Source organism: Perca fluviatilis, chromosome 9 (genome assembly GCF_010015445.1).
Source record: "Perca fluviatilis chromosome 9, GENO_Pfluv_1.0, whole genome shotgun sequence".
Taxonomy (NCBI): Eukaryota; Metazoa; Chordata; class Actinopteri; order Perciformes; family Percidae; genus Perca; species Perca fluviatilis.
Window position 1 is genome coordinate 28807559 of NC_053120.1, and position 26936 is coordinate 28834494.

Sequence of the window (26936 nt, forward strand, 5' to 3'; positions counted from 1 at the left end):
TACAATCCATCGCTTTATGAGTGCATAACCTATATATACTAGTGTAGACCTTGGTATCATTTCGGTGATTAGTTAGTGGTAATGTTAAGAGACACTCGAATCCGCTTACCCTAAGCTAATTCAGCGAACGCTACTCTACGCTAACTCTCCCAATGTTAGACCCAGGTGAAAAAAGCTTCTGGGGGGGTGTTTGGCTCGAGGTCATGGTGCAAAGGACCCTAGGGTGAAATTACTCCGAACCATCACTTTAACCGTCAAGCCACTAAACTATGGAAATGAGCACCTCTGCTGAAATGTTAAATTTGTTATATTCGTCATATGACAAGAGACAATCTCTCTCTCTCTCTCTCTCTCTCTCTCTCTCTCTCTCTCTCTCTCTCTCTCTCTCTCTCTCTTTTTATTATATATATATATATATATATATATATATATATATATATATATATATATATATATATATATATATATATATATATATATATATATATATACACATACATACATACATACATACATACATACATACATACATACATATATATATACACAAACAAACAAACAAACAAACAAACGGTCCGGTTCTGGTGGTTGATGAACGCAGATAAAAACTTAAAATAAACCGAGCAAGTGAAAAAAGAGTAGCCTGTATTTGCTTTTTTTAACAGTAGTAGGTAAAAATAATGACTACGCTCTTGTTTAACATCCAAGCTCTTGTCCCTTTAATCTTACAGTAAAAAAAGTGCAATTTTAGCAACATATGAAATCAGATGTATCAAATAAAACCAACATAAGACAAGTTGCAGAGTGTCTAATGTAACAGTCTGTAATCGATTGGGTCACTCATGATGATGGTAAACCAAAATAATAACAAAGCCGACTGACGGCGTTTGATGATGCTTAATGTTAAGTCATAGCGGGGCATTAAAACAAATCAACGGACTACTACTGGGAACACATTCCGTAGTAGATCGGGCACAAAAAATCAAGCCCGAGCCCGTGCACGTTGTGTCATTAACTGGAATTATGAGCCCGAGCCCGATTTAAACCCGGCAATTTTTTTATACGTGGGCAGTTATAACTGAACTGAGGTTTTGGGATGATCAGAACAATAAAAACCAAGAAGATGCATGTGAATAAACCCTGGATTTTCCTACTGATTCTGTCTATTCTAAGCAGCCTCTTCTGAACATCTCATTGGCTGCTGAAATTTGAGCACGCCTGTTCAATTTCAGGATGAGCATATTGTTCTCTGATAGCCAGTCAACAAAAGGAAAAAGAAAATCCTTCCTGTGTTTAATAGTGAAGTCCGCTCTGTAGAGGCAGCGGGCCATGCTCTAGTGTCGGGCGTAAGCTGTTAAGTGTTGTGGCTCCAAGTGACAGCTGCTTCCTCCAAACCCCTTTCACAAAAGATCTTTTCCTAATGCTCAGCCTAAGCTCCTTCTGTCCTGTCCTCTCTGGTGTGTAGTAAGTGACAAGCTGTGAAAGCGTACGTCCATACGGCACTCACCGGCCTGCTGGGACCATCGCTGAACCTCTCAACACTTTCACCACCATCTCAAGTTCAGTCATTTTCGGAGGTTGAATTCAGTTCAGTGGTCGACTTGGTATCCTGTAATAATGAGGCGAGCCTGAGAATACTCCAATCAGTTTAGTTCAACCAGTAGGTGGTGTTGCTGTTACAAGCCCAGCGATGTGTCTGCGTATGTTTGCAGGAGATAATTGTCAAGATGTACTCAATGTGGCATATTCTGTGTGTGTTTTCAGAGGGCCGGGGCGGGCTTTGCTGCAGCTGAGGATGATGTATGGTCTGGTGCGCTAGAGCTAGATGGTGTGCGAATGATGGACCTCCCTAATGGCCAATCAAGCATCACCACCACCGCTGCAACGGTCTCTGAGGTGAGGCCACGTCCACTGATCAGACCTCCACACGCTTATTTCAAAATTCATCTTGTGCGTGCTTCTCCTAGCACTTTTCAACACTGAACGTTTAGTGTATGCACGGTTCCCACGGGTCCTTGAAATCCTTAAAGTGGTTGTGTGAATTTGAGGGGCAAAAATCAAGGCCTTGAAAGTTTTTGAAACTAGACTTGGGGCATTTAAAGTGCTTGATTTTTATATATATATTGTGCAAGAAGTTGAAGATCTTTTGATGTAATATATTTTTTTAACTCCACGTTAGTAACTAGGATAAGTCCCGTCTCCGTCTCACTTTCTGTCGCTCAACTTGCACAACATATTTTTTTTGCTGTGTTAGAGAAGCCAAGAGACCACAAAGTCTGCCATCACAGTAACACAGCACAATTGAGAAGTGTTCACACATTCAAGCCTCTCTCTCTTTTTAATTGTCTGTGAGCTTCTGTAAAGCCGGCTAGTTCTCATTATGAAAATGCTCAGTGTTGGAACAGTAATCCAACTATGCCATGTTGGCTCATTGAATTTGAGGGAATTGGGCCTGGAGAGTCATTGAAAAGTCCTTGGATGTGATGTTTAAATGGTAACTTTGGTTTGCTTTTATGTTTTTGTTTATATATATTTTTATATGCTACAACGTGACATTAATGGGCAATTGCGCAGCTTCAGTCCACAAATAGCGCTCGTTTTGCCACTCACCGGCTCAGATTGTTGTTCCAAGTGTCTGAAAACATTATGGAAAGGATCTCTACAGAGGTTGACCTTTTAGTTAAAGAGTACCATCCTCTTTGTGTTTAACGTGAAACCTCTCCGTAATAGCTATTGCTAAACCCACCAGACTTCATTTAAACGGTAATTATATCATTGTAAAATACACTTCGTTCAAAGTCAACAGAAACCAAATGAAGCTATCAAAAGCCGTCTAGGATCGTCTTTCCACTGTTCGAACAATCACCACTCTTAACAAGAAGGCTGTCTCTATAGGGATCCTATCTGTAATTTTGCCACACACTTATAATAACAATCTGAGACAGTCTGTGTCAAAAACAGCACTTTGAGTGGACTGAAATTGATGATGCACACTTGCCCCATAGGATTACATTGCAGCCCGGTTCACAGCTGCCGGTTACAGCGCTCTCGCTCAATACTGGACCAATGTCACACTAATGCATGGTAAAATAGGGTCCAGGTTGAAAAATACTGAACTTACCCTTTTAAGAAAGTGTGGGAAGCCTGTGTATGTGTATGATGCAGGATTATTAGGTGACAGGATGTCATTTTTTTCTGACTGAAATATAAAGTGATTTTCTGCTGTGCTACTTCACCATGTTGGGTATGTAACGCTCTCAAACCTTGCATACTTCCCCTCTCTCCTCCACTTTATAACAATGTTCTTAACAGCACAGCCATTATTCCTCTCTTAACTGTGTGTGTGTGTGTGTGTGTGTGTGTGTGTGTGTGTGTGTGTGTGTGTGTGTGTGTGTGTGTGTGTGTGTGTGTGTGTGTGTGTGTGTGTGTGTGTGTGTGTGTGTGTGTGTGTGTGTGTGTGTGTGTGTGTGTCTTTTTTAGAAGAGCAGCAGCTCAGAGTCTCTCAGCGATAAGGGTTCTTCGGACCTGAAGAAGAGTTTTGATGCCGTGGTGTTCGATGTGCTGAAGGTCACTCCCGAAGAATATGCAGTAAGTGAAGTTTTAAGTGTCGGCGATTCTATCTGTTCTTCTCTGGTTAATCTGTATGATGAGTTCAAAAAAACGACCAACGAAATGTTCAGTAAGCACAAATGTGATGTGCTGACTTGAGACAGGAGGAGATGGGGTCAGGGTTTGGATCAGTAATAATTGATGATTATTTTTTTTTTGGCAGTGCTAAGCAGGCCCTGATAGATTTCCTCTAGCTGCCTCTGCACAAACTTTCCACGGGAACTATGAACTCACATTTCTGTTGAATTAGCTACCTTTGTTGTGAGGGATTAGGTTTTATTTGTTGTTTTTCGGGATTGTCCCATAATATGTCAAATAAAAGCATCTTCCTCATCACAGTGAGTCAGAAAATCTTGCTTTGATGTTGTCCATTTGTCTGCACCATTCAACCACAAGAGGGCACTCTTTATCTTCCTTTTTCTTTCAAGTGTCTTCACTTCCCATCTCTCTATGCTATATTAAGGCATTTAAAGGTGCAATCAGAAAAGGACCACTGTCACACCTGCCTGCTTGAGAGGAAATGAGCAGCGTTAGCAAAAGCAGTGTTATTTATGTTTAAATGTGACTAAATGTTGTCAGTCTGTCCCAGTCTGAACAGAGCAGGTCTAACAGCTGTTGTGTTTTGTCTCCTCCAGGGCCAGATTACGCTCATGGATGCTCCGGTGTTCCAAGCCATCCAGCCAGAGGTGAGCTGCTCTCAACTCTGTAGAGAGAGGAGAGGTGTTGACCGCTTCGTTTATGACATCTAGCAGGAGAAGTCAACACATTGGTGTTTATTTTGAGGTTGACATTGTATGCGACCCTCTAAGATCACGTCTCAATATATGCCACGTGAACAAATGTTGATTATTCAATAACAGATTTCAATTTTATTGAGTGTCAAATCATAACAAAAGTTATCTCAGGACACTTTACAGATAGGTCCAGTGGATCACTTACATAATTGTGTGTGTGTGTGTGTGTGTATATATTTAAGAATCTGCTCCTTCCATCTGCTGTCTCTCCCCATTCCTCTTTCTCTTTCTCCCTTTCAAAATGTCCATGCGGTTTTAATATCCCTGTACCACGCTGTGCTATGAGGAGCTGTGATCAGAGTCACATATCATAGTTATGCAGAAAAGAGGGCGGGCAGGGAATATGTGTCTCACCCAACCTTGTCTGTTGCCTCAGTGAGATCCGGGGTAATTTCATGCCTTCTCTCTTTTGGACCGTTAGGCCCTTCCTGACAGCAGTCACGGATAACCGGTGTTTAAGGTTGGCCACTGTGGGCTTATGAAAGCAGCATACAGACCACATCCCAGTGTGGTGTGGTACAGCCGTCTGACTCCTATGCGCAACACTTGTCTCAGTCTCAGCTTACAGCGCCCAATACACACACACACACACACACACACACACACACACACACAGGCATGATTGATAATGCATTTGGATTTGATTTAGATAACAATGTCATTGTGTGGCATGTCCTTTTGGATTCTGGTAAATGGTGTGACTGAGATTAAAGATCCTGAGTAGCTTTCGTTGGGGGTATTGCTGTTTCTTCGCTCAGAAGGAAGTCATTGACGTTGTCTGGACTGCAGTCCCATCTTAACTGCACGGGACCAGGTTCACAGTGAGGCGACTGAAGGGTTCATAAATGCAAAGTTGTTCCTGTGCTCCGACCGTTTTCACTGACTGACCGACTGAGTGGGTTTTATAAGCCTAATGAAAGTGTGTCAGTGCATTTCAGTCCAATGTAGCAATTTGGAACATAAGGTGAAGATTTAAAGGGTCAGGTGCATGGGGGACGGGGTTTCACTTCGTTTTGGGAGCTATGACCAGGCCTTTGGGAAGGTGTCACTGGCCTGATTGAGGGGGAGGGCTGACAGGGAGATGAAGGCTGCCGTCTGGAGGGAGAGAAGGAGCGGAGTGTACAGTATGCAGAGTGACCCAGCAGCTTCCTGGCAAGCAAGAGTAGACTAGAAAGGCTTTTCCTGCTCTCACGGTGCTTTTGTCTCGAAGCACCGGCTGAAAAAAGCTACACAGCTATGACCGAACCAAACTTCAACTAGAGTTTCCACTGCTGTCCGTCTCCTGGCCCTCCTCACAGACAAATAATTGGAAAAGCAGGTGTGTGTGTGTTGTTGCACGCCTGCTGTTTCACTCGGCTCTCTGCCTGAATAGGAAAATATTAAATAACTTGATTGACTATATGAGTTGTGCAATGTTTTTACTGTCATACAGCCCATTTTTGTGTGCTTTTTAAGCACCCTTTAAATGCCATGTTACAGCACTGAAATCTACATTTGCACCTATATGGTAGCTAAATTAGGGCTTAGTCATTAATTAGAAACGGCAATGGACATAATTGGGGTTAAAAGGCATATTCAGGGCGCCTGGGTAGCTCACCTGGTAGAGCGCGCGCCCATATACAGAGTCAACTCCAACCTGTGGTCCTTTGCGGCATGTCATTCCCCCCCACCCACCCCCTCGCTCCCCTTTCATGTCTTCAGCTGTCCTATAAATAAAGGCCTAAAATCTTTAAAAGATAACATACCTGCAAACTAGTCGCCGTTTTGAATGGGAAAATGTCATCCACGTGAATTGTGTAGATCCGAAAAGATTTTATTGGGGGTGGGGGTCCGAGACCCGGTGCTAATACGGCCCGTGGCCTTAGCAATACACAAGCCGTTCTTTAATGTCGCCGTTTTGTGCTCCTTTTTATTTATTTATTTTATTTTTAGATCAACTTTTTATTGTTTTATATTTTTGAACATACAATTGAACTAGATGCTCCTTTTTAAAAAAAGGAGGGGAGGAGAGATGTGTCTCCTTTTACAGCACTTCTGGGTTTGCAGGTATGAAATAAAAGGTATATTCTTTTAGAATAGTGCTGTCAGTTAAACACATTAACGGCGTTAACGCAAACCCATTTTAACGGCATACTTTTTTTTTCATTGCGAGATTAACGTTCTTTTTGGCCTAGCAAACTTTTGTAGTTTTTTTTCACATGCTGTTGCAACAACTAGCAACGTTAGAAAAACCACAACACCACACCAGATCTATCTAGACCGGAAACAAAACAACCGGCACACTGCACACACTTGTTTGGTCTTGCGAGCCGGCCAAAGAGCAGTAGGCTAACGTTACGTTTTGAGTGGATGGCGAGCGTGAGACGTCGAGTATGAAATACCACTTGATGGCCAAGCACACAGCTGATGCGAATTCTCCACCCCCTCGTCAAAGCCAGGTGACAAAAACACAAAGCAAGCCGATCCACTTTTCCATGTTGGTAAGAGCATTACAATGAGAGAAAAAAAAATAATGGGACAAAAAGAAATCAAGGGACATTTAGAATAGATAAAAATGTGCGATTAATTGCGAGTTAACTATGACATTAATGCGATTAATCGCGATTTAAATATTTTAATCGTTTGACAGCACTAATTTAGAACAAAGTGATTTTCATTTTTGAGAGTGAAAAGTAGAGTGCTGGGTTCCATGATGTGATATGTTGTAATTTTAGTTTTGAAAATAGTTAAGGGAGGGAGTCAACCTTCGATTGGATATATCTTTACATTTCACGTATTGACAAGTCCAGATGTTCTTGAGGATGTTTCCAGTTGACACATGTTGACGTTTTGCATAATAACGAACAATAGATGAATCCAAATTTCCACCAGATTAGTTCCGAGTGTTCCTGGTCTGTGATCGCACGGATCAAAAATGTTTTTACTGAATTCATTGTGGATGCCCTTAAAATGGAGTTACTCTAGATAAAGTAAGCTGGCTTTTTAGTCTTATTACTGCATTGTGCAAATGTTGACGCCTGCAGGGTTTACATGTTCTGTATCAGCATGTTCGAGCTGCTCTAATGGTATCGTATTGTTACTGTTCTTTTAAGACTGCGGTCATTTCCATAATAACTGTACTGACTACTTGAAATGGTTTAAATGATCATAAACTAGCTATGACTTGGCCTGTTGGTCTGTTTCCATAAACACATCACAACTGTTAACTGTTGTTAATCTGATATGTTTGTGTGTGTTTGAGAATGAGTCTCATAGAGAGAGACTAAAACGCTGTTTAGCGTGCTCATTTTTACAACATTTCTACATTTGTGTATATAGACAGACATTCTGGTATGAGTGGGAAAAATCACTCCAGACAGGATTGCAGTAGAACAGAGTTTCTCATTAACTCAAGTGTTCCAACGCTGATATGGAGCAGATGTATGGAGTGCAGTCTGAAAGGTGTAGCCAAAACCCTCTGGATGAGGAAGAAAAGACAAGTGTCCGTCACAATAGCAATAAAAGATGACATGAGAACAGTGGGTGGAGAGGCATCGAAAACTATGTGAGGAGATGGTATAAAGTCTGGCCAAGCCCTCTGGGCAAGAAGCATAGTTCACAATTCTCTTTTCTTCCAAACTGTGATTATACACAGTATAGTTGGGGGAAAAAAATGATGCCTAATAAAAACTCTTTGATATCAGAAAGGCCTCGAGAGCCAGGTTCGAAAGCTCAGAGCTTGAACGCGTGTCACTCCGACCCAGCAGACAGGACATTGTTCCAGAGACAAACACAGCATCTAAACACATAACGCAGCATAAACACAGCTCATAAGATGGGGTTTAGCATGGGGGTTGCTGTAATTTACTTCCTACACGTAATGGACCCTCGTCAGCACAATACTCGTGGTTCTTGTCTGTGACCGGAGTAGAAAAAGATTGCAGAGAAATGTACAGAGAGCTGTTGAGCAGAGCGTCGACAGAGTCGGGGGGGTGTGATTGATGAGAACAGCAGAAGTTTTTATTTTTTTATTTTTTTTATGGTCAAATAATGTATAATGCAGAGCAGACTGCTGTTTAAACAACCCTCTGAGTTGCTGATATGTTCTTTGGATGTTGGAGAGGATGCAAGGGACTTGTAGCTAAATCTTTTTCTCTCATCTAAATATACGAGGCAGTGATTACCAATGGGTTGTAGCCTTGGCTGGTTTTAAAAAGAGTGAACTGGATTGGATAGCTCTCCAAAGTATGGCTAAGATCAGCTGACAAGACAAATGGAGAGAGTAGAATGATGTGTGAGAGATAAAAGGTCAAGTGTAGCGAATTGGGATGAAATCAAAGAACGTTGGAGGACTTTTCCTCCCTTCATCTTTCTCTGTCCCAGAAGACCATTTCTAATTTCATAATCAGACGGCGATGATCTACAGCTGCATGTTTATGAAATGGAGGCTGAGGGGAAAAGCAAGATTGAGTGATGCTTTTGTTTTTAACACCACACAGTCATGACAACAGCCAAGTTAGTAATTTAGTGGCTTTGGCTGGCAAGCCTCAGCTCTCAGGGAATAAATATCGGATTGCATTTTACGTACCGCTGAGAAGTATGTCAGTTCCTCTAATGTCTGAACACCCGGCGTGGAAATCCTCGGAACAGATTGAAAGTCTCATGTGAGACGATGATGACTTGTAGTTGGATGCAGGTAACGTTTCACATACTCAGGCCTGTCTCGCCTGCAGGCTTAATGTTTTCCAGCTCTGATTTGTGAGATAAAAAAATGTACTAGAATATTGTGTTTTCTGTCCTGCAGTCACAACTGCGTGTGAGACGTAAGTAAATGTTGGATGCAGTTCTCTGTCGGGCACTGTAGTCCTCCGCTCATGTTGTTTTCTGCTGGAGGGATTGGACGATAATTGCTACACAACAAACCCAGAAGGGAATCCCACCCACACTACAGCCTGTCAGCATGATGGTCTGTACACATTCATCATGCTGCTTAAAGGTGGAGAAAAATATTTTGGCAGTAGTGACCGTAAAAACCACAGGGGCAAGTTTTTCTTGTCAAAGCGCTTACATGGACATAAAATGAAAAATCATTATGATTAGAGATTTCAACTCAACTGTTTACATGTACGCTAAATAATGTGATCTGATAAGATTTTGGGAAGATGTTTTCCACACGCTGTGAAGCGTATTATCTGCCAGAAATGGATGGATAGAAGAAGAAGCTGAAATGTTTTTTTTCCCCCAACTTTACTGGGTGCAAGAGGACCTTTCCAGCTCATCGAGAACACCGGGTTCCCTCGGGATTTTAAAAGTCTTACATTTTGTTCACAAAGTATTACATTTTGTTTACAAAGGTCTTAAATAATTTCTCGTCCTTTCGTAGGATGAAATAAATACCGTAACGTCATAAATAAATACTTTGTGTGATAGAGAGAGACTTGGATGTACAGTAATACGGCCGTGAGACAATGACTGTGTCGGCGGTGCTCCACCTTCGAAGGGTATGTTTGAAACGCAGCCAACATGCTAACGCACATTTGACGGCATCGCCCAGATGTGCCGATCATCGGGGTGCGAAAAAAAACAACGCCCCAGAGCCCAACTCTTTATCAGCAGTTGGCGTTTACGTTGGCATATTATACTTCGTTATATATATATATTATCTTATCTAGCCAAGGTGGAACTAATTATGACACCTCATAATGCCCACGTTTTATTTTTTATCATCTTATTTATTTTGTTTTTAAGTTTCATAGCCTTTAAGAGCCCTTAATGCAACAAATACTTTATTATCTTATGTTAATAGAGTACACACACGCCTTAGAAAGCTATTGTGAACGAAGTATGATTGTATTATAATATGTTTTATTAAATTCAGGTGACATTAATAATACATTTTATCTAAAGGTGCCTTTCTCGGCAATCAAGGACACCGTAAATAATTATTTTCTCATGCCTAAAATCCACACTGATTTTCCATTTATATGGCTGTGAAGTTGGCATTCACTTTCATCCTAGGTGGTATTAAAAAAAAAAAAAAGTCTTAAATGTAACTTGGAAGAATCCTGGAGGTACTCTGGTACAGTAAACTAGGTGCCCCTTCCTCCGCCAAAGACCAGGAAGTCTTTATTTTATTTTTATTTTTTTTACAGAGTTTACGATCAACAATTGAAAGTTTTTGTTTTGCTATGTTTCTGTCCCTCCCTGAAGCAACGTCCCCTAATTTTATCCCAACGTGGCGCAGAAAGAATATATTTTTTACATGGTTATTAGGCGCTAATATTTTCCTATTGAACGTGTTATCAAAGGTTTACACCACCCCTCTTAACCCGATTGAAATTCCTTGTGATCGGGCCAGCCTCTTCCGATTTAGGCTGTTACATGAGGCATTTTTATTCTGATTTGGCCATTATTCAGATGATTAGTGGAATATTAGGGTCCATGTAAACACAACTAAAGAGGTTTTTTTTCCCGTGATATTTAAGAATGTAATGGTGATTTTTAGCAAATGCACTATGAAATCTTCATATAGGAACATGCGTTGTCTGGTTTAACTAGCCATGGCAGATGGCCTGTACTACCATAAGAAATGAATCGCGTAGAGTACATGTACTGAAGGATCTCCTGTAAAAGTCATTCTTTCCATGGTGTGCACAGCGAGGTAATGGAGGCTGCTGCTGGCTTGTGGGTCCCTGCCAGGGTCTATAGTTTTGAACGGTCTAACTGAGACAATAATGCATTTAACGGCCTTCTTTTCCCTTTTTTTTTTTTTTTTTGTTCATGTGTTTTGTGTTCTGCTCCTCTGCGCTTTCTTTACGGGAAAATCTGTAGAACAGTGGCACCATACATTTGGCATAACCAGACTATCTGTTTTATTAGGGTTCCTCTGTCTCACTACAAGCTGAAGTACAGATCAGCATCAGACGCAGCTGTGCGGATTTTCCGTTGTACTCCTTCCTGTTATCCCCCGGATATCTCTACAATCCTTTCTCGCGGCAAACCATCTCTCTTGATCTCACTTCCTCCCCCCTACATCTTCCTTCTTTTTCCACCCTGTTCCTCATCTTTATAATCTCTTGGCCTGTGGGGGCCTCTTGCCTTAATATTCCCTGGGATCCCAACACTTCAGTTTTCCATTTACAATGAAGACGAAAACAAAAGCCATTGCTGTGGTATCTTACATGAGGTCATTGCAATTTGTGGCTTAGCTGCAGCTGGTTATCTTATTCAGCCTGTACCATTGTTTATGTAATACTCCTCACAGTGTGGTTGTAAAACGGAAGTCAACACAAATCTGATTGAATTGTTAGGGAAATCAAGAATTGGTTATTTTAGGGTTACGATTAGAGATGTTTTGGATTAGGTAAAGTTTTGGTGTAGTTCACACTCAGCTGAGAATCTGATCTTTGTTAATATCTGAGGTTGGATCCATAAGAATAATCTTCTACCTCAATAGTTTGATGATTGCAACTCCTAGGTCAATTAAATGTGCAGCCAGAGTTGACGTCCGTTTTCCTTGACTGCCCTCATGTTAGCTATACATACCCAAACAGTGTAGATATAGCCAGCTTCTGGCTACGCTGCAGGACTGTGCTTTAATGAAAATGCTGCTCAGCCAGACCAGCATGTGGAAATGATGGGCTGTCTGTGGCTTGGCAGTGCAGGATTTTTTACTGCGCCCTTTTACTGCAGAATTTAAAACCCTCTCCTTAACAGAGCGGCCTGGTCAAAGCCTTTCTCCAAAGACTCAACTGTTGTCAGATTTTTGTTGCCTGAGTGTGAAATGAGACCATAAAGGCAAAAGAAGAAAAAAAATAAAGGAAATGAAATCCTGATTGTTTCTGGAGAGGCTTCGGATCACTTCCCTGCTGTTTTTAAACGCACATGAGGCACTGGCATCGGTTATCACGCAACAGCTGAAGAACAATAGAGTGAGAATGACTTCAACTTCAAGCTTAGCGTGATGGATAGAGGGTTAAGGCCTTTTTATGCTTCGGCGTAGAATCGACTGCGTACCCCCACAGACCCCTCTGCGTCTACGCCGTACCCTACGCCGTAGTCTGACGCGCACCTCTCGAAAAATGTAACTACACATCGCAACGACGCACGTCGCCCGGCCGCGGCTTGGTAGCGTTGCATTTCCCCTGACTCGTTTCCTGGTTCTCCTTCTCCATAAACAACATGAAATCAAGGAGAGGGTCAACTTTTCCTGCTCCAGATTTCCCACCGTGGTCAGGAAGCACAGGGGAGACACTTTATTTCTCTCACTATGACTCTAGAGTCGGTACTCTCTCCAAAGCTAATCGCCGTCACTCTCTCACTTCTCCCTCGCTCTATCACACACACACACACACACACACACACACACACACACACACACACACACACACACGCGCGCCGGCTCAGCGCACACACCAGCGCACAGGTATAAACATCAGGCCACTTACGTAGGCTACGGCGGAAGCTCTGCGTGGATCCTGCGCACAACCGTAAAAAGGCCTTTTAGATTACAAGACCGGCCCGGCGGTCCAGGATTGAAGGGTCACTGTAGGTTGTGGAAATGTTGCGGTCTGGAGAAGCGAGGGAGTGGCATAGGACCGTCTGTGTGCCTCTTCTCGGGCGCAGCGCCTACCTGGGTGGTCAGGTGGCGCTCCGAGCGGGCGAGACAAACCAACTCGCCCACCTCCCACCAACTATGGAACATCTTTGTCTAAGAAACCATCACCAACGTTGTGTGGAGAATGATTGACACGATGGCAGGAAGAAGGGAAGCGCTTATTTAAAAAGGACCCATGTTAAATAAACCTTGAGCTCTCCTCGGTGAGACGGGCTAGTGTCTACCTACCTGTGACAGGGGCAACATGCGCCCGACTCCACACAGGCTTGTAAACCTTGTGGGAAGATGATGTTAGGTCTTCTACAATGTTTTCTTTTGTTATCCCTTCATCTCCTTTCCACTCTCCTCGTATCCTCATCCTGACTCAGGCAACATAGGCCCCCGAGGCATCACCTCGCCCACGCATGAATGTCTGCTTCTACCATCTGTATTTGATATGTTGCTTCTTTACCCCCGCCGGCTGCCTTGAATGAGTACGGCCTTCTCTTTGCAAGGAGCTGTCCTGATGCGGCCCAGGTCTGGGAGTTGTGAGCTGTTGGGCGGAGGTGGTTGCTTCCAGACATTCAGTCTCGCAGGAGGGGAGCTGCAGCCTGATTCAGCTGTTCATATTATATAGCACAAGTCGGCCTGAGCTGGCAAGGATTAGGAGGAGAGCTCGCACAACATTTTTCCTACGGTTACGTCTGTGTCCCTGGCCTCCGGACAGCCTTCGGGGGCCAGCGGAGGGTCTGGGTTCCCCTTGCAGTGTCTCTCTGTGTGGTCTCCGTCTTTACCTCATCGCTGAGGACAGCAGCCGAGGCCAAACGGAGTCCAGCCTGGTACTCCGAAAGAAATGACTGTTTGTGTGTTGTTGGAATTTTTATGTGTTTAAGTTCCAAAACCAGCACTGCTGTTTCCACAGCTGCTGCTACTTTGTAAGACCGGTATTAACAGAAGTGCAGGAATGATTAATTGATAAGACGATCGACATAAAAAGAATACGCAACAATTTCAATCACCGAATAAAGTAAATAAAAACACCATTATGACTTTTTAATTGGGAGGAATGGCGGCTTTTCTGTTTGTTTGTTTTTTTGTGATTGTAAATTGAATAGCTTCAGCTTTTTGACAGTTGGCAAACAAAATAATTATTTGGAAGACGTCACTTTGGTCTCTGTTTTTTTTTTATTTGCTACCATTATTAAAAGTACAAAAAGTAGTGTACTATCGAGTTATCATTGCTTACATTCTAACCAATATGCATTCTCCAGCAAAATGCATTGTGCTCAGTTCTGCCCTTAAGGTCTAACAAACATTCATGAATGCATCTCCTACCCAATAACAAATTCGTCAGTCTTCAAATCAACATTGTTTAGTTTACATCTGCTTGTGGTTTGTCGCTTCTTCTCTTTTGTGGCATTTGTACCTTTTTACATAGAAATTCTGCCTCCACCATTACCGCCCGTTGCTGCTAAGTGAAATGTGTATCACACAACCCATGTGTTCATGGCGTGCATGAGCCTCCTCCTGCACAGGAAACCATGCAAGGCGCAGGCCGGCCCATCGGGATTCATTGTCTTGCTCAAGGACCCTTTGGAGCCGGGGATCTTACTGGTAAAGAACGACCCGCTTTACCTCCTGATGCACATCTGCCCTTTCAAGGGTCATTCATTTTCAACCTGGACCCTATTTCCCCATGCATTTGTGTCTAATAGACTGATGTGAGCCACGGCACTGAAAATCTCTTAGATAACACAAGCCTCTAATTTCTGTACTCCCGGGACGCCTTTCACCTGACTCACGTTCCACACTCCACACCGCTGTCTTCACACAAGAAGACACATGGCAAGTTCGATAATGTTGACACTTTTGATAACAATCTGAGCCTGCCATTGGCAAAAACAATCACCATTCAGTGGACAAAAATCGAGGGTGCCCGCCCCAATTGGCCCGTAGGATTACATTGCAGCCAGGTTTGTGGCGGCCAGTTACAGCGCTAGCGCTCATTACTGGACCAATTTCAAAGATTTTTGTCCACATCAGTTTATTAGACACAAATGCATGGGGAAATAGGGTCCAGGTTGAAATAAACCGAAATTACCCTTTAATTAATGTTAGAGTGAAGTGCCCATTAATGTTATTAGTGACATGTGGTTTTCCTGCTATGGCAACTCAAAATGTCCACAGTGAGACAATTTTTAAGTTTTGAGTTTGAATTCAGGAGCTTGGTTGAACCATACTGAGGCGCAGCGTGTTCCTGCATAGCTTCACATGCCGGTTTATCTTGTCCTCAGCCTCTCTCTCTTCCTCCCTCGTCTTCTCTCCTATCACGTCCTGCTCTCTGCCTCCTCTCCCCTTCCCACTGAGTGACCCCTGACTGGACTGTTTAGTAGACGTGTCTCAAACTCGAGGCCCCCGGGGTGCCAAATCCGGCCCCTCGCAAATTTTGATCTGGCCTATATATCAATTTAGGTTCACAATGAATTTTGGCCCGCTTAGTTGTGCGCCAAACCAAAAAGACAGGGACGTGTTTTTCACACTGTAATTACGCCACACTCAAAGCAGATTTAAGCACATTTGACGACTTTGAGATGCAGAGATTCCCCCAGAAGCAGAGAGTTTTCATATTCGGGCTGTGACACAGTTTGCTGGGGGTCGGCTGTGTGGTAGCCTGCTATTAAAATTGAAATCATTGTTTTGCTTGATGACTAAGAAACTTCTTTGCTGACTTTTTTAGGGATTTATTTTGACCAAACTGTAAGTGAGAAGACCATATGAGACGTGCAGTAATACAGTCAAAGATATTACACTTTTTCGGTTGAATAAAAGCATGTGAATAAACTCTACATCTCTGGCCCTTGATGTGATTCTCATTTCCAGTGTGGCTATTAGTGAAATTGAGTTTGACACCCCTGGTTTAGTGCATTCAGTTAAAAAATGCTGGCGCACGTACAAAAAAAAAAAATACTTTGGCTAAGTGCATGATGTCAGTTTCCCTGACTGTTTGTCTGTTTGTTTTCAGGAGCTGTCGAGCTGCGGCTGGAACAAGAAGGAGAAGCACAGCTCTGCTCCAAATGTTGTGGCCTTCACTCGCAGGTTCAACCAGGTGAGATGCATTCACAGTTATGTCACATTCAGTTCTACTTCAGGTCTCACCCAAAAGGAGAGGGGGAAAAAACAGTCCCAGTTAAAGATTTATGAGCCGTGGTCATCTAGGAATGGAGATTACAGCTACTCTTTCCATCATGTCCTCTGCTTCCATCCTCCAAGCACTAAATCCTCACCCTAGCTCTCCAAGAAGTGGTTATTATTGAAGCCCTGCTTCTCATGGCAGCGCCTAATAATCTCCATGTCTCCTCCCTGCTAGTCATACACACCATGGATAGTCCCTAGGTGAATTTTGTCCTCAGCTGGTTCTTGGTTCTGGCATTTATGAAGTTATTAATGTGCTCCCGCATGTTTTTGCAGCATGTGTTTCCAAATGTATGCAGGAGTGTGTGGCGTGCTCCCCGAGTGCCCTGTGAAGTCATCAACAGGAAGTTGAGGGTAATGATGTAAGGGGCAGCCGTGCCCTTTAATCCCCTTCCAGTCTTATTGCCAGGCTCCTTTAAGACCCACTTTACTGCCCTCCAGTAAAAATATGAGATGATCTAACAAGAATGTGTTGCTGTGGAAACTTCACCTCGTATAGCAGATCCCAAACGGTGATTCAAGATGTTAGCTGCACACATTTCAGCTGCTGGGAGCCAAGGAAATAATGGGACTTGGATTGGGAGGGCAGAGAGTCCCAGAAAGCTCCTTAGAATGAGCTGAAGCCATATTCCTCTTCCTTCAGTCCTTGTTTTGTTGGCATTGCGCTCTGGGAGCAAAAGAGAACTGGCCAGTCTATTTAGCTGGAGGCAAGGAGAGACTAATTCTGAACCCATTATGATCACTGCACAATAATCTGTCTTGTTGGGTTTTGGGCAGAGACGAATCAGCAACTTGCTTACAGTAGTCAAAAAGTAACCAGAAATCATTACAGCAGTAATACAGAATCAGTGGTGACTATAGCCAAATGGGAATAGACTACATTCTCACCAGAAGGATAGACCGGCCGATTACTTCAACAACTTCATCTAACTATAAATGCAGTTCAATCAGGTGCGGCTGACGCTCAACTAGGGATTCGGCCCTCACACATCCAGGTAGCGATGTGGCCCGGGTGGGAGGAGCAGGGTAAATGCTACATCAGATCTGCTAGACGTGTCGACGTAGTTGGGTTTAGCCATGATGAGTGGGGATTGGTTAGGCTTAGGGTAAGAATAACAGGGTAGGGCGCCCAGATAGTTCAGTTGGTAGAGCGGGTGCCCATATATAGAGGTTTACGCCTCGAACGCAGCAGGTCCGGGTTCGACTCCGACCTGTGGCCCTTTGCTGCATGTCCTTCCCCCTCTCTTCTCCCCTTTCATGTCTTCAGCTGTCCCATCACATTAAAGGCCTAAAACGCCCCAAAAATAACAATAATAATAATAAAAAAAGAATAACCGGGTAAGCCAATCGGAGGCAGAATAAGGCAAAAATAAGGTGGGCCACGAGGCGCGTCCCGTGACGTCGACCTGTCTAGCGGATCCAATCTAGCATCTACAGAGGAGCAGGGAGCCTGGCTCAGCCTGCTGGGGAAGTCGCTACGTCACCTCATAAAGTGAAATGTTAATGCCATGGGACCCTTTTTAAAGACCGAAAATCCACGTGTAAGGGGGCAGGTTGAGGTGGTGGATGGGTCAAACAACACAGGACTTTAACCCCAGGAGACCTGGGCTTCGTAGCAGAGCCAGTGAACCGCAATCAATGAGCCCCCATCTGGGAGGCAGCAACTCCCTGCACCTGCTGCTGTACTGAGCATGCTGGAGACACACACACATGCACACACAGATATCCCTCAATTTATAGTTAGATTATGCAGTCAGATAAGAGCAAATGATTGACATGACTTATTCTCAAATAGGCATCGGCTTCATGTCTGAAGTGCAATTGTAAACGTTTATTCTTAACACAGGTCTGTAAATTTAATTTCTACCATTGAACAAGCGTAAGCATATTAGAGATCTGATCGCCTCAAATCAGTCAGTCAGCTGTAGTCGCCGTCATTTTTGGCCAGATCTTCAGCCCCGTCCCTTCCCTTCCTAACCTCAGGCCGTTAAATGAGTGGATCCCCAGCTATGAGCGTTGTGGCTGGATCTGTCTTCCACTTATTTATGATTATTGAAGCGCTGAGGCCTCGCAGCTCCATCTGGAGGCCTCGATGCGCTCATAAACACCCCAAAAGACACAACCTTTTGCTTCAGGACATAGTATGAGCTTTATTGAGACAGGTCTAACCCATGTATCCCCAAAAAAACCCCGCTCAGTCGCACATGAACACTTGTGAACGCACTTATGTAGAACACTGCCATCCTGAGTGATCTCACCGCTGTGCAGTTTTCAGGGGCCGAGGCTTAGGAGGACACCGGCTCCGTAATGAGCCGGGGGTTTAGCGAATTGGACAGACGAGCTTTGTCCAGATTGACCTCAGTTATCAAGTTAGATCACTGAGGAAACTAGATGTGAAGCGGCAGCATGTCTTGCTCCCAGATTGGAATCACGTTTTACAGGCAACGGAAACTCCTGTCTACTGTAAACTGAAGGGGAAAAGAGAAGTTTTGTTTTTTTTGTTGCTGTTATCTAGCGATCACATGAGGTCACTGTCTCAAGGCAGGAGATGCAAATTAAAGTAGAAGCCAATGGAAGTCAGGAAGGCCACCATCTCTGTATCCTCTGTCTACTCTCATCACTCCCTCATCTTGTTTATAGACTTCTTCATGAAATGGTGAAAATGAAACCCATGTGGCTGTTTCCTGGGGATAGAATACCTGAGTAGATTGAGCGTGTGTGTGCATCATGTGTTTATAAGAGAAGACAGGGAGAGAGCTCCTCACCTCTTCCCTGAAACAAAAACAAGTCATGGGGCTGTTTCCAGGGGAGGGGGTGAAGCAGGCAAAACCAGCTGTAGGATTGAATTAGTGGACATCAAGAATGTTGAAAAGCATGGCAAAGCAGACACACACCCACACTTAATTTATAGACGCGCACAGTGAGCACACCTAGCGGCCTTTGGCGTGAATAAAGGAATGTTGACCACGCTGGCAAAGTCAATTAATCAAGCGCATACTGAAGTCTTAACAGGAGAGAAGAACTGGCGTGGAGAGAGAACAATTCCGAAAGTCTGCGTTTTAGAAGAAGGAAAAAGTAGAGCTGGTCAGTCTGCCTGGGACGCTCTTATCAGAACACTATGTGCAGACAGCTGTGGGGCTTTGAAAGCCCTTAGAGCCCTGCAGCGCTGAAACTAACTCCCCTCCCATTACTTCCTTTCTTCCCTTGCTCTTCTCCTTTTCCTCTTTCCATTCCCCCTCTCCCCAGAGCTTTAACACTGATTGATTCACTGACGTGTGTGTGTGTGTGTGTTGTGTGTTGTGTGTGATCAGAGCTTTGGCTTACCAAAGTTCTCCCCAAAGAGACAGATTTCCGACGTCACTCACGGCCTGGCCAAGTACTCTGAACACACACACACTCGTCCTCCTTTCTCGGTTGACATATTAGGAGTTATGGTGTGTAGCTGTTGTGTAATCAGTTGGAGTCAGTCGGATTTTCCTCTGAAACTCTTGTTTTTTTTCCTCGAGCTAAACCTTAATCGACTCTAATGGAGCGTTCCTGTTAGCAGTCTGCCCTGTGCCCTCCCGCTCGGCTTTGTACTGCTTTGAGCCCAGAGTTGCCGTGGCTGTCTGCAGGCCTTGGCTCTGGACTCCGAGACTGGAGGTTTAACAAGACGCCCTGTTTTTCTTTGTACACACCTGAAATCCTCATTGCGCTTTGGAGAGTGTCACGCATGAAAGATAAAGTTTTCTGTGTCATCAGCATCCTGGGGTCTGTTTTTGGGGGAGTTTGTGAGAGTTGCTTGGCGCCGTAATCTATGTTGGTGTGCATTTTTTTTTTTTTTTCTTTTCTAGACGAGTTTCTGGGTGGTACGAGAGATCCTCCATGCGCAGACGCTGAAGATCCGCGCTGAGGTGCTGAGCCTGTACATTCGCACTGCCAAGGTACACACATCCGCGCGTAACATGGCATTGTTGTTCTGACCTTTTTCTGAATGTTTGCATTGTAAATCCAACTTAATGTATCCTCTTTCAACTTTTTTGATAGAAACTATGTGACATGAACAACCTCCATGCGGTCATGGCTGTCGTGTCAGCGTTACAAAGTGCCCCCATCTTCAGGCTTACCAAAACGTGGGCGGTGAGTATATTTACCTTAGTTTGAACGGCAAGTCTGGTTTATAAGTAGGGTGCTGTCAATAAACGGGGATGTCACGCAGATCTTTACCAAAACACTGGACACATAAACAAAGGCTAATAAAAACTAGCACACAAGTTACATGACAAGATGAGAATGGAAGAGTTCAGGAAAAATAAATAAACGGTTGAGAAAACTATAAGTTCACCCCTTTCCATGAGATGAAATGATAATTTAACGAACATAAACCTCAACCAAGGAATGGTTGAGTCCTTTTTTGGGGCGGGGGGGTGGCAGTGTCCTATTCTGTCATAACTTGGTGCGGTCAGTCCGTCCTTTACTGACACACCCAGCACCTTCATACAGATTTCAGCAGATTTAGAGCGGGAACATTTTAAACACATTATTCATATTCATTTTCTTTCTTTCATTTTTATGAAGGATATTATGTATCAGTATCCATTTTAAAAGTGTGTGAGGGATTCTGATCTGTTTCAGTGTTCTCATTGGGGATGTAGAGCTTACATAATGGCATGATGATGCTCTGATGTAATGGTGGAAATTTCTTTTACCCGGCTCCACAAAACCACAGGAGATTCTTTTAGCCAGTCAGCAAATGCCGTTGCTGGCTCACCTGCTTCTTAGAAAACAGAAGGATGGACGGACACACACGCACACGTGCACGTTCTCTGCACGTATCATTAGTACGCTCTGCCATTGTCACAACTTTTTTAAATTTCCTGTGACAGCAGATCAGCTGCACTGTGGTCGGATGAGTTACCACCGCTGCTGCTGCTGCTGCTGCTGCTGCTGCTGCTGCTGCTGCTGCTGCTGCTGCTGCTGCTGCTGCTTTGGTCCACTAGCTGACTACTCTGCAGTGCAGCTCTCTCTTACCAGTGGACAAACAGACACAGACACACACACACACACAAGCTTGCAAACAGCCTGTCTCTATCTGGAAAGCTGCATGCTTCTGTGCTCTGGCATTGTGGCTAGTTCAATAAAACAAGCAACCAGAGAGTTAGCGTTGGCTAGAGAGTAATGGGTCTTGCCCTTAGTTTTTCTTTTCTAGTTTTGTGTAAAGGGTTACTGAAAATTGTGGATGTTGAAAAGAAACCCTTGTTGGTTTTGTCACAAGATGGCCAGTTAGTAATCAGCCACACAGTGACCGCTCTATCAGTCAAATCTCCAAATGCATTACTCTGCTCCATTTCTGATTCTTTTCTGTTTTGCTCCTGTTAACTGTTGTTACAGCCATTTGATGCATGTCAGATTTCAGTTATTAGTACGTGCAGCTGAGTAAAGACGACTTAAAGCGCCCATATTATGCTCATTTTCTGGTTCATAATTGTATTTAGAGGTTGTACCAGGATAGGTTTACATGGTTTAATTTTCAAAAAAACACCATGTTTTTGTTGTATTGCACATTGCTGCAGCTCCTCTTTTCACCCTTTGTGTTGAGGTCTCCGTTTTAGCTACAGAGTGAGACATCAATTCAATTTTATTTATAGTATCAAATCATAACAGAGTTATCTCGAGACACTTTACAGATAGAGTAGGTCTAGACCACACTCTATAAATTCCAAAACCCCAACAATTACAGTAATTCCCTCAAGAGCAAGCATTAGCAGTGGCTATTGCGACAGTGGCGAGGAAAAACTCCCTTTTAGGAAGAAACCTCGGCAGACCCAGACTCTTGGTAGGCGGTGTCCGACGGGCCGGTTGGGGGTGTGATGAACAGTGGCACATCATAGTCACATTACATCACACTTCTGTACCATCTTTGTTGCGCAGTAGCTAGGTAAGGGTCACATCAGCTAGTCAGGTCAGTTACAAGGCAGGATTAGCCGGGAGATGAGGGGACAGTGGTGGCCTAAAGGTTAGAGAAGCGAGCTTGTGACCGGGAGGTCGTAGGTTCAATCCCCAGATCGGGGTGGGGAAAGTGAAAGAACGGCGCTTTGTCCCTCCCTCATTACCACCACTGAGGTGCCCTTGAGCAAGGCCCTTAACCTCCAACCGCTCCAGAACTGAACGGGCCAGCAGATCAGACTGGGGTTGTAGTGGGCAGCTTCCAGGTATGAATGTGGAACTGTGTGAATGTGACAGGTCGTTGTTGCAAAGGAGAAGTTGTATCTCAATCGACGTACCTGGATAAATAAAGGTTAAATAAAATAAAAAAGAGGTCTTCTAAACAAGGGCACGCTTCCAACTTTGCGTGGAATACCTGCAGACGAGGGACATGTAAGTAGTTCTTTTGTAGATTATGGTGAACTTGTGTGTGTTGTAGCAGTGTTTTGCCATTGAGAACGAGATAGCATTAAATAGAAATAAACTAGCTATCTTAGAGACACAAAATAACACCCCAAATCCCAGAAAAAAATGTTTTGTTTAAACTGTGTCACTGTATTTCTCCTATCCTGTACTGTATGTATGTGTCGCTAACATTATAGCCGTTTATTTCTATTTAATGCTCTCATTCTCTCTTTTTCGTTCCCTCTCTCCCTCACAGTTACTGAGTCGGAAGGACAAGGCAACATTTGATCGCCTCGACTACCTGATGTCCAAAGAAGACAACTATAAACGTCTGAGAGACTTCATAAGCAGCCAGAGCATGGTCTCCTGTATACCATACCTAGGTAACAGACACAAACATACACGATACTAGGGCTGCAGCTATCGATTATTTTAGTAATCGAATATTCTACCGATTATTCCATCGATTAATCGAGTAATCGGATAAGAAATACTTAGTAAGAAATACTTAGTAAACAGCAATAGTAAATATTTATTATTGCTGTTTACTAAAAAAAAAGGAAACCCGTCGCTTGTGTATATATACAAAAGACTGGTTTCCTTTTTTAGAAAAAGCAACATTTTTTTATTGCCAAATTCCAAGACCCTTAAAAAGAAATACATTACAATAGTACATTTTTGGTGGCCCAATTCCCCTTATTGCCTCTGGCTCTTTGCACTGGATATGCAAAAGAGCTGTTCACTGACCAGAGGGTTTACAGCAGGGCTATTCAACTACACTGTTCTGGGGGACACATTTTCAGAAGCCTAATACACCGTGAGGAGCATAGATATATCTATGGTGAGGAGAAAGAATAAAGAATGCATGATGACGTCATTCACGTGCATATTAAGTAGCCATGCTGGGGGGAGGAGGCGGTTTGTCTCCGGCAGCAGCTACATTTCCAAAGATTAGAAGCAAACTAATAAAAAGTTACACTACAAACCGACAGCTTTCGTTTTAGCTTGGTAAAACATCGCTATTAGCAGAGTAGCATGTTGTAGGCTAGTTGTGTAAAACATCGCTATTAGCAAAATAGCATGCTGCAGGCTAGTTGTGTAAACAGTGCGGTGGACGAGAGCAGCAGACGTTACCTACCTCGTGTCGGGTTGGCTCCGTGGAATGGATGAGTACACTGGAGGTTTGTTACAGAGGTGATGTAGCAGCATGTTTGCAGCTTAAAATGATCCCAAACTTTCTTTCGTTTTCTCTAGCCTGTCTCTCCCTTTTAGACCCTCGCTATTTTCGTCTTCCTTCATTTGTAATCTGGGTCGTCAGTCTTGTGTCCGCAGAAGCGCAAACCTCTTGTGCGCTAGTAATAATCCTCCGTGCGGAAACACAGTGAGCCGTACAACCTTAATTACATTGATTTAACGAAGCTTCGAGGCAAAGAATTTTGCTTCGAGGATTTTTTGTAATCGAATTATTCGAGTTATTCGAAGAATCGTTGCAGCCCTACACGATACATGATCTTTGAAGGATGCACTAAGATGCCTTACTTTCAGCTTCTTATCTTTATTTGCTATTTACGGGCCAAAGGCTAATCAGGAAACAAACTGCCTCTGCATGTGTGTCTGGAAATGTTATCTCATGGATTATTAAGCGCCACCGTCATCAGGCATGGTCGTAGGGCTGTGCAATTAATCAAAATGTAATCGCGATTATGATTTCGGCTCCCAGAGATCACAAAAACAGAATAATCGAGAAAAATTATATTTAGCTCATTACGTTTTGCAAGTAAACTCTTATTTTCTCTTGTGTTCTGAATGAAAAAATAAAGTTTAAATAGGAAAAGTATTAAGGCAAATTTCACAGCTGTATGTGTTTTTTACTGTTGATTTAACTTTTTCCACTGTTTTTTTAAGTTCAATAATTGCAACATCTTTCCAGAAGTCAACGAGCAATCGTGTTAAATTATCGTGATTTCAATATTGACCAAAATAATCGTGATTTATATATTTTATATCGAGCAGCCCTACATTCACGTTTTATTGACTGTTGTTCCTCTTTTTTTTCTGTCCTCTCAGTACTTCTTTCAATAAGCCGCTTGTTACCCCTGTAGCTTCTAAATTTGTACGCTGTCATTCTTTTTCCTGGGTTTTCATTTTGCTCTGTATCTTGGAGTAGAGAAATGTCTAACATAAATTTGCTGCTCTGTTGTGAAACATCTCGAAGTAGCTGGAACAAACACACAAATCAGCGAGTAGAAAGAAGATATATTTCTCCGTCCTTTCCTTAAATACTAATATCTTTCTTACGGCTCCACAGTATGACAGCACACATGAATCCCCGATGAGTTTTGCAAGGAAAATACTCCTCGTGATGTAAGAGTGGATATGTGTGTGTGTGTATATGTGTATGGTTTTTATTGCTGTAATGTTTGTTCTTGTTTTGACGTGATGATGACTTTGATGTTTTTTTACGGCCACGGTTGTTTCTGGTACCGTCAGGCTCGTATCATAGCTGCTGCTACAAACAAACGTGTGCACGAGCCCAAACAGAGAGCTCAAGGGTCTGTTTGTCGTTAAAGGAACTTTTAACCACTCAATTTTCCCCATCGCGCTCCGTCACCCGAAGTCTGGAAGCAATAGCAGACCATGAGACAAATGCAAAGCTAATGCTGTGAAACGGCACACACACTTGCCAGTTTAGCTGGATGTCCTCATTGTGTGTGTGTGTGTGTGTGTGTGTGTGTGTAAGAAAGGAAGACTTTCGTTTGGTAAGCGTTTCAGTGATGTGTGACGAGTTGGTCGTTTTTCGGGTGGAGTGTCTTTGTGTTGAACTGTTGTACTTTTGAGTGGGACGGTGTTTCCTTCCAGTCTGAGCCTGTCAGTGATGCGTGTTTCCGTGTGATGTGTGACCAGCTGGCTGCCCTCTGGGGCTGGATTGAGCCAAGTTGGCACACAGGAGGGAAATCGCCACTCTCTTGTTCTCGAACGCTCTCCTCCATCATAAATCCACCAAATCCCTCTGAAGGGAAAGTGGGAGTGAGTGAGCGGCAGACTGGAAGCGCGTGTGTGTGTGTGTGTGTGTGTGTGTGTGTGTGTGTGTGTGTGTGTGTGTGTGTGTGTGTGTGTGTGTGTGTGTGTGTGTGTGTGTGTGTGTGTGTGTGTGTGTGTGTGTGTGTGTTGGGGGGTTCCTGCTGATGTGTGATGATTACCTCTCTGGTCACTAAACAAAGAACCTGTTGAAGCTCAAATGAAAGTCCCAACCCACAGCAGAGGGCTTAAATTACTATGCATGTTTTTTGTAAGTGCTAAATACACCACACAAGGGTTAACTTCTACAAAGTGTATTGGTGTACTTGTGCCACTTTTGTAACTTCCTATCATGTTTCTGTCTTCACTCCTTTTGCATCTTTGTAGGTGTGATGCTTATCTGGTGATAACGAGGCTGGAGAAAGAGCCCTGTGTGTCTGCTGTGTAGTCCCCAAGGTTTGGTTTTTCCACAGTGCTACATTTGTTTGTGTGTGTGTGTGTGTGTGTGCGTGCGTGCGTGAACTATGACCGGCTATTAGGCTTGGCAGACACAGCCCCCGCCTGTCTGCGCTCACCACAGGGCCAGCCTGTTAAATGCTCAGATGAGCTTGTCCCTGTTCTCTGGCCAATCATGCTAAGGACAAAGAGCCTACAGAAATGTATGGCTCCACTGTGACAAAACGAACACACTTTAAAATGTTTGCCCAACGTGTTACGCTTTCACCTTCACGTCCACACCGGCCACGTAGCAAAAGCAGCACAACAGCAGTAGCTGTAGTCCTCCGTCGTCATGCACACTGACTTGGTTCAGCGACGTACTGCTGTGCACTCTAGTGTTTTGACAGTGCTCACAGCCCAATAGATAATCTTGTAGTTAGATTTGTGAGATAAAACATTGATTTAAGGCCTAAAAAGATGCTTTGGATTGCAGTTGGCACAGTTGCAGTGGTTCTATCTGTTCTGTTGGACAGAATAGTAAAAAAAAAAAGAATGCAGCTGAAATATGTCGTGTAAACCGGGGTGTTACCATTACACTTCACTGAATAGTGTTTCTTTAGTGTTGGGATCCTGTAGTTGCGATTTGGTGTCTTGTCAGTGGATAAATACTGTACATAGGACCAGAAAGCAGCACAAAGGCCCTTGACTCCCTTCTGCTCCAGCATGCTGTTGCTGTAGTTGTTGGTGCAGCAACATTGTGTGAAATAATCAATGTGGTGATAAGTACCAGGGGTAACGTGTCAGATCAGAAAACCATCCAACTGAGAGGTTCATATACCTATGGATTCCTGATATAGGAGGTAGTACAGCCAGGTCTGGCCTGGGCTGTTGGACTGTCATGGATACACAGTATTTAAGATGACTAACGGCAAGCCTGCCTG

At 43.5% G+C, this 26936-nt stretch overlaps 1 protein-coding gene across 4 annotated transcripts in view; it reads left to right on the plus strand.

The window, feature by feature from the left end:
• ralgps2 (Ral GEF with PH domain and SH3 binding motif 2) overlaps positions 1-26936 on the plus strand; it is a 90113-nt gene that overhangs the window by 32184 nt on the left and 30993 nt on the right. For 3 of the 4 annotated variants that reach the window (XM_039811389.1, XM_039811390.1, XM_039811391.1), the window contains exons 3-9: positions 1765-1896; positions 3481-3588; positions 4245-4295; positions 16001-16084; positions 20004-20093; positions 20197-20289; positions 22796-22922. In XM_039811389.1, coding sequence (XP_039667323.1) covers positions 1837-1896; positions 3481-3588; positions 4245-4295; positions 16001-16084; positions 20004-20093; positions 20197-20289; positions 22796-22922 — 613 coding nt within the window. In that variant the 5' untranslated portion in view covers positions 1765-1836. Of the gene's footprint in view, positions 1-1483; positions 1661-1764; positions 1897-3480; positions 3589-4244; positions 4296-16000; positions 16085-20003; positions 20094-20196; positions 20290-22795; positions 22923-26936 lie in introns of those variants that run through there. The other variant, XM_039811392.1, reaches the window with a different exon arrangement.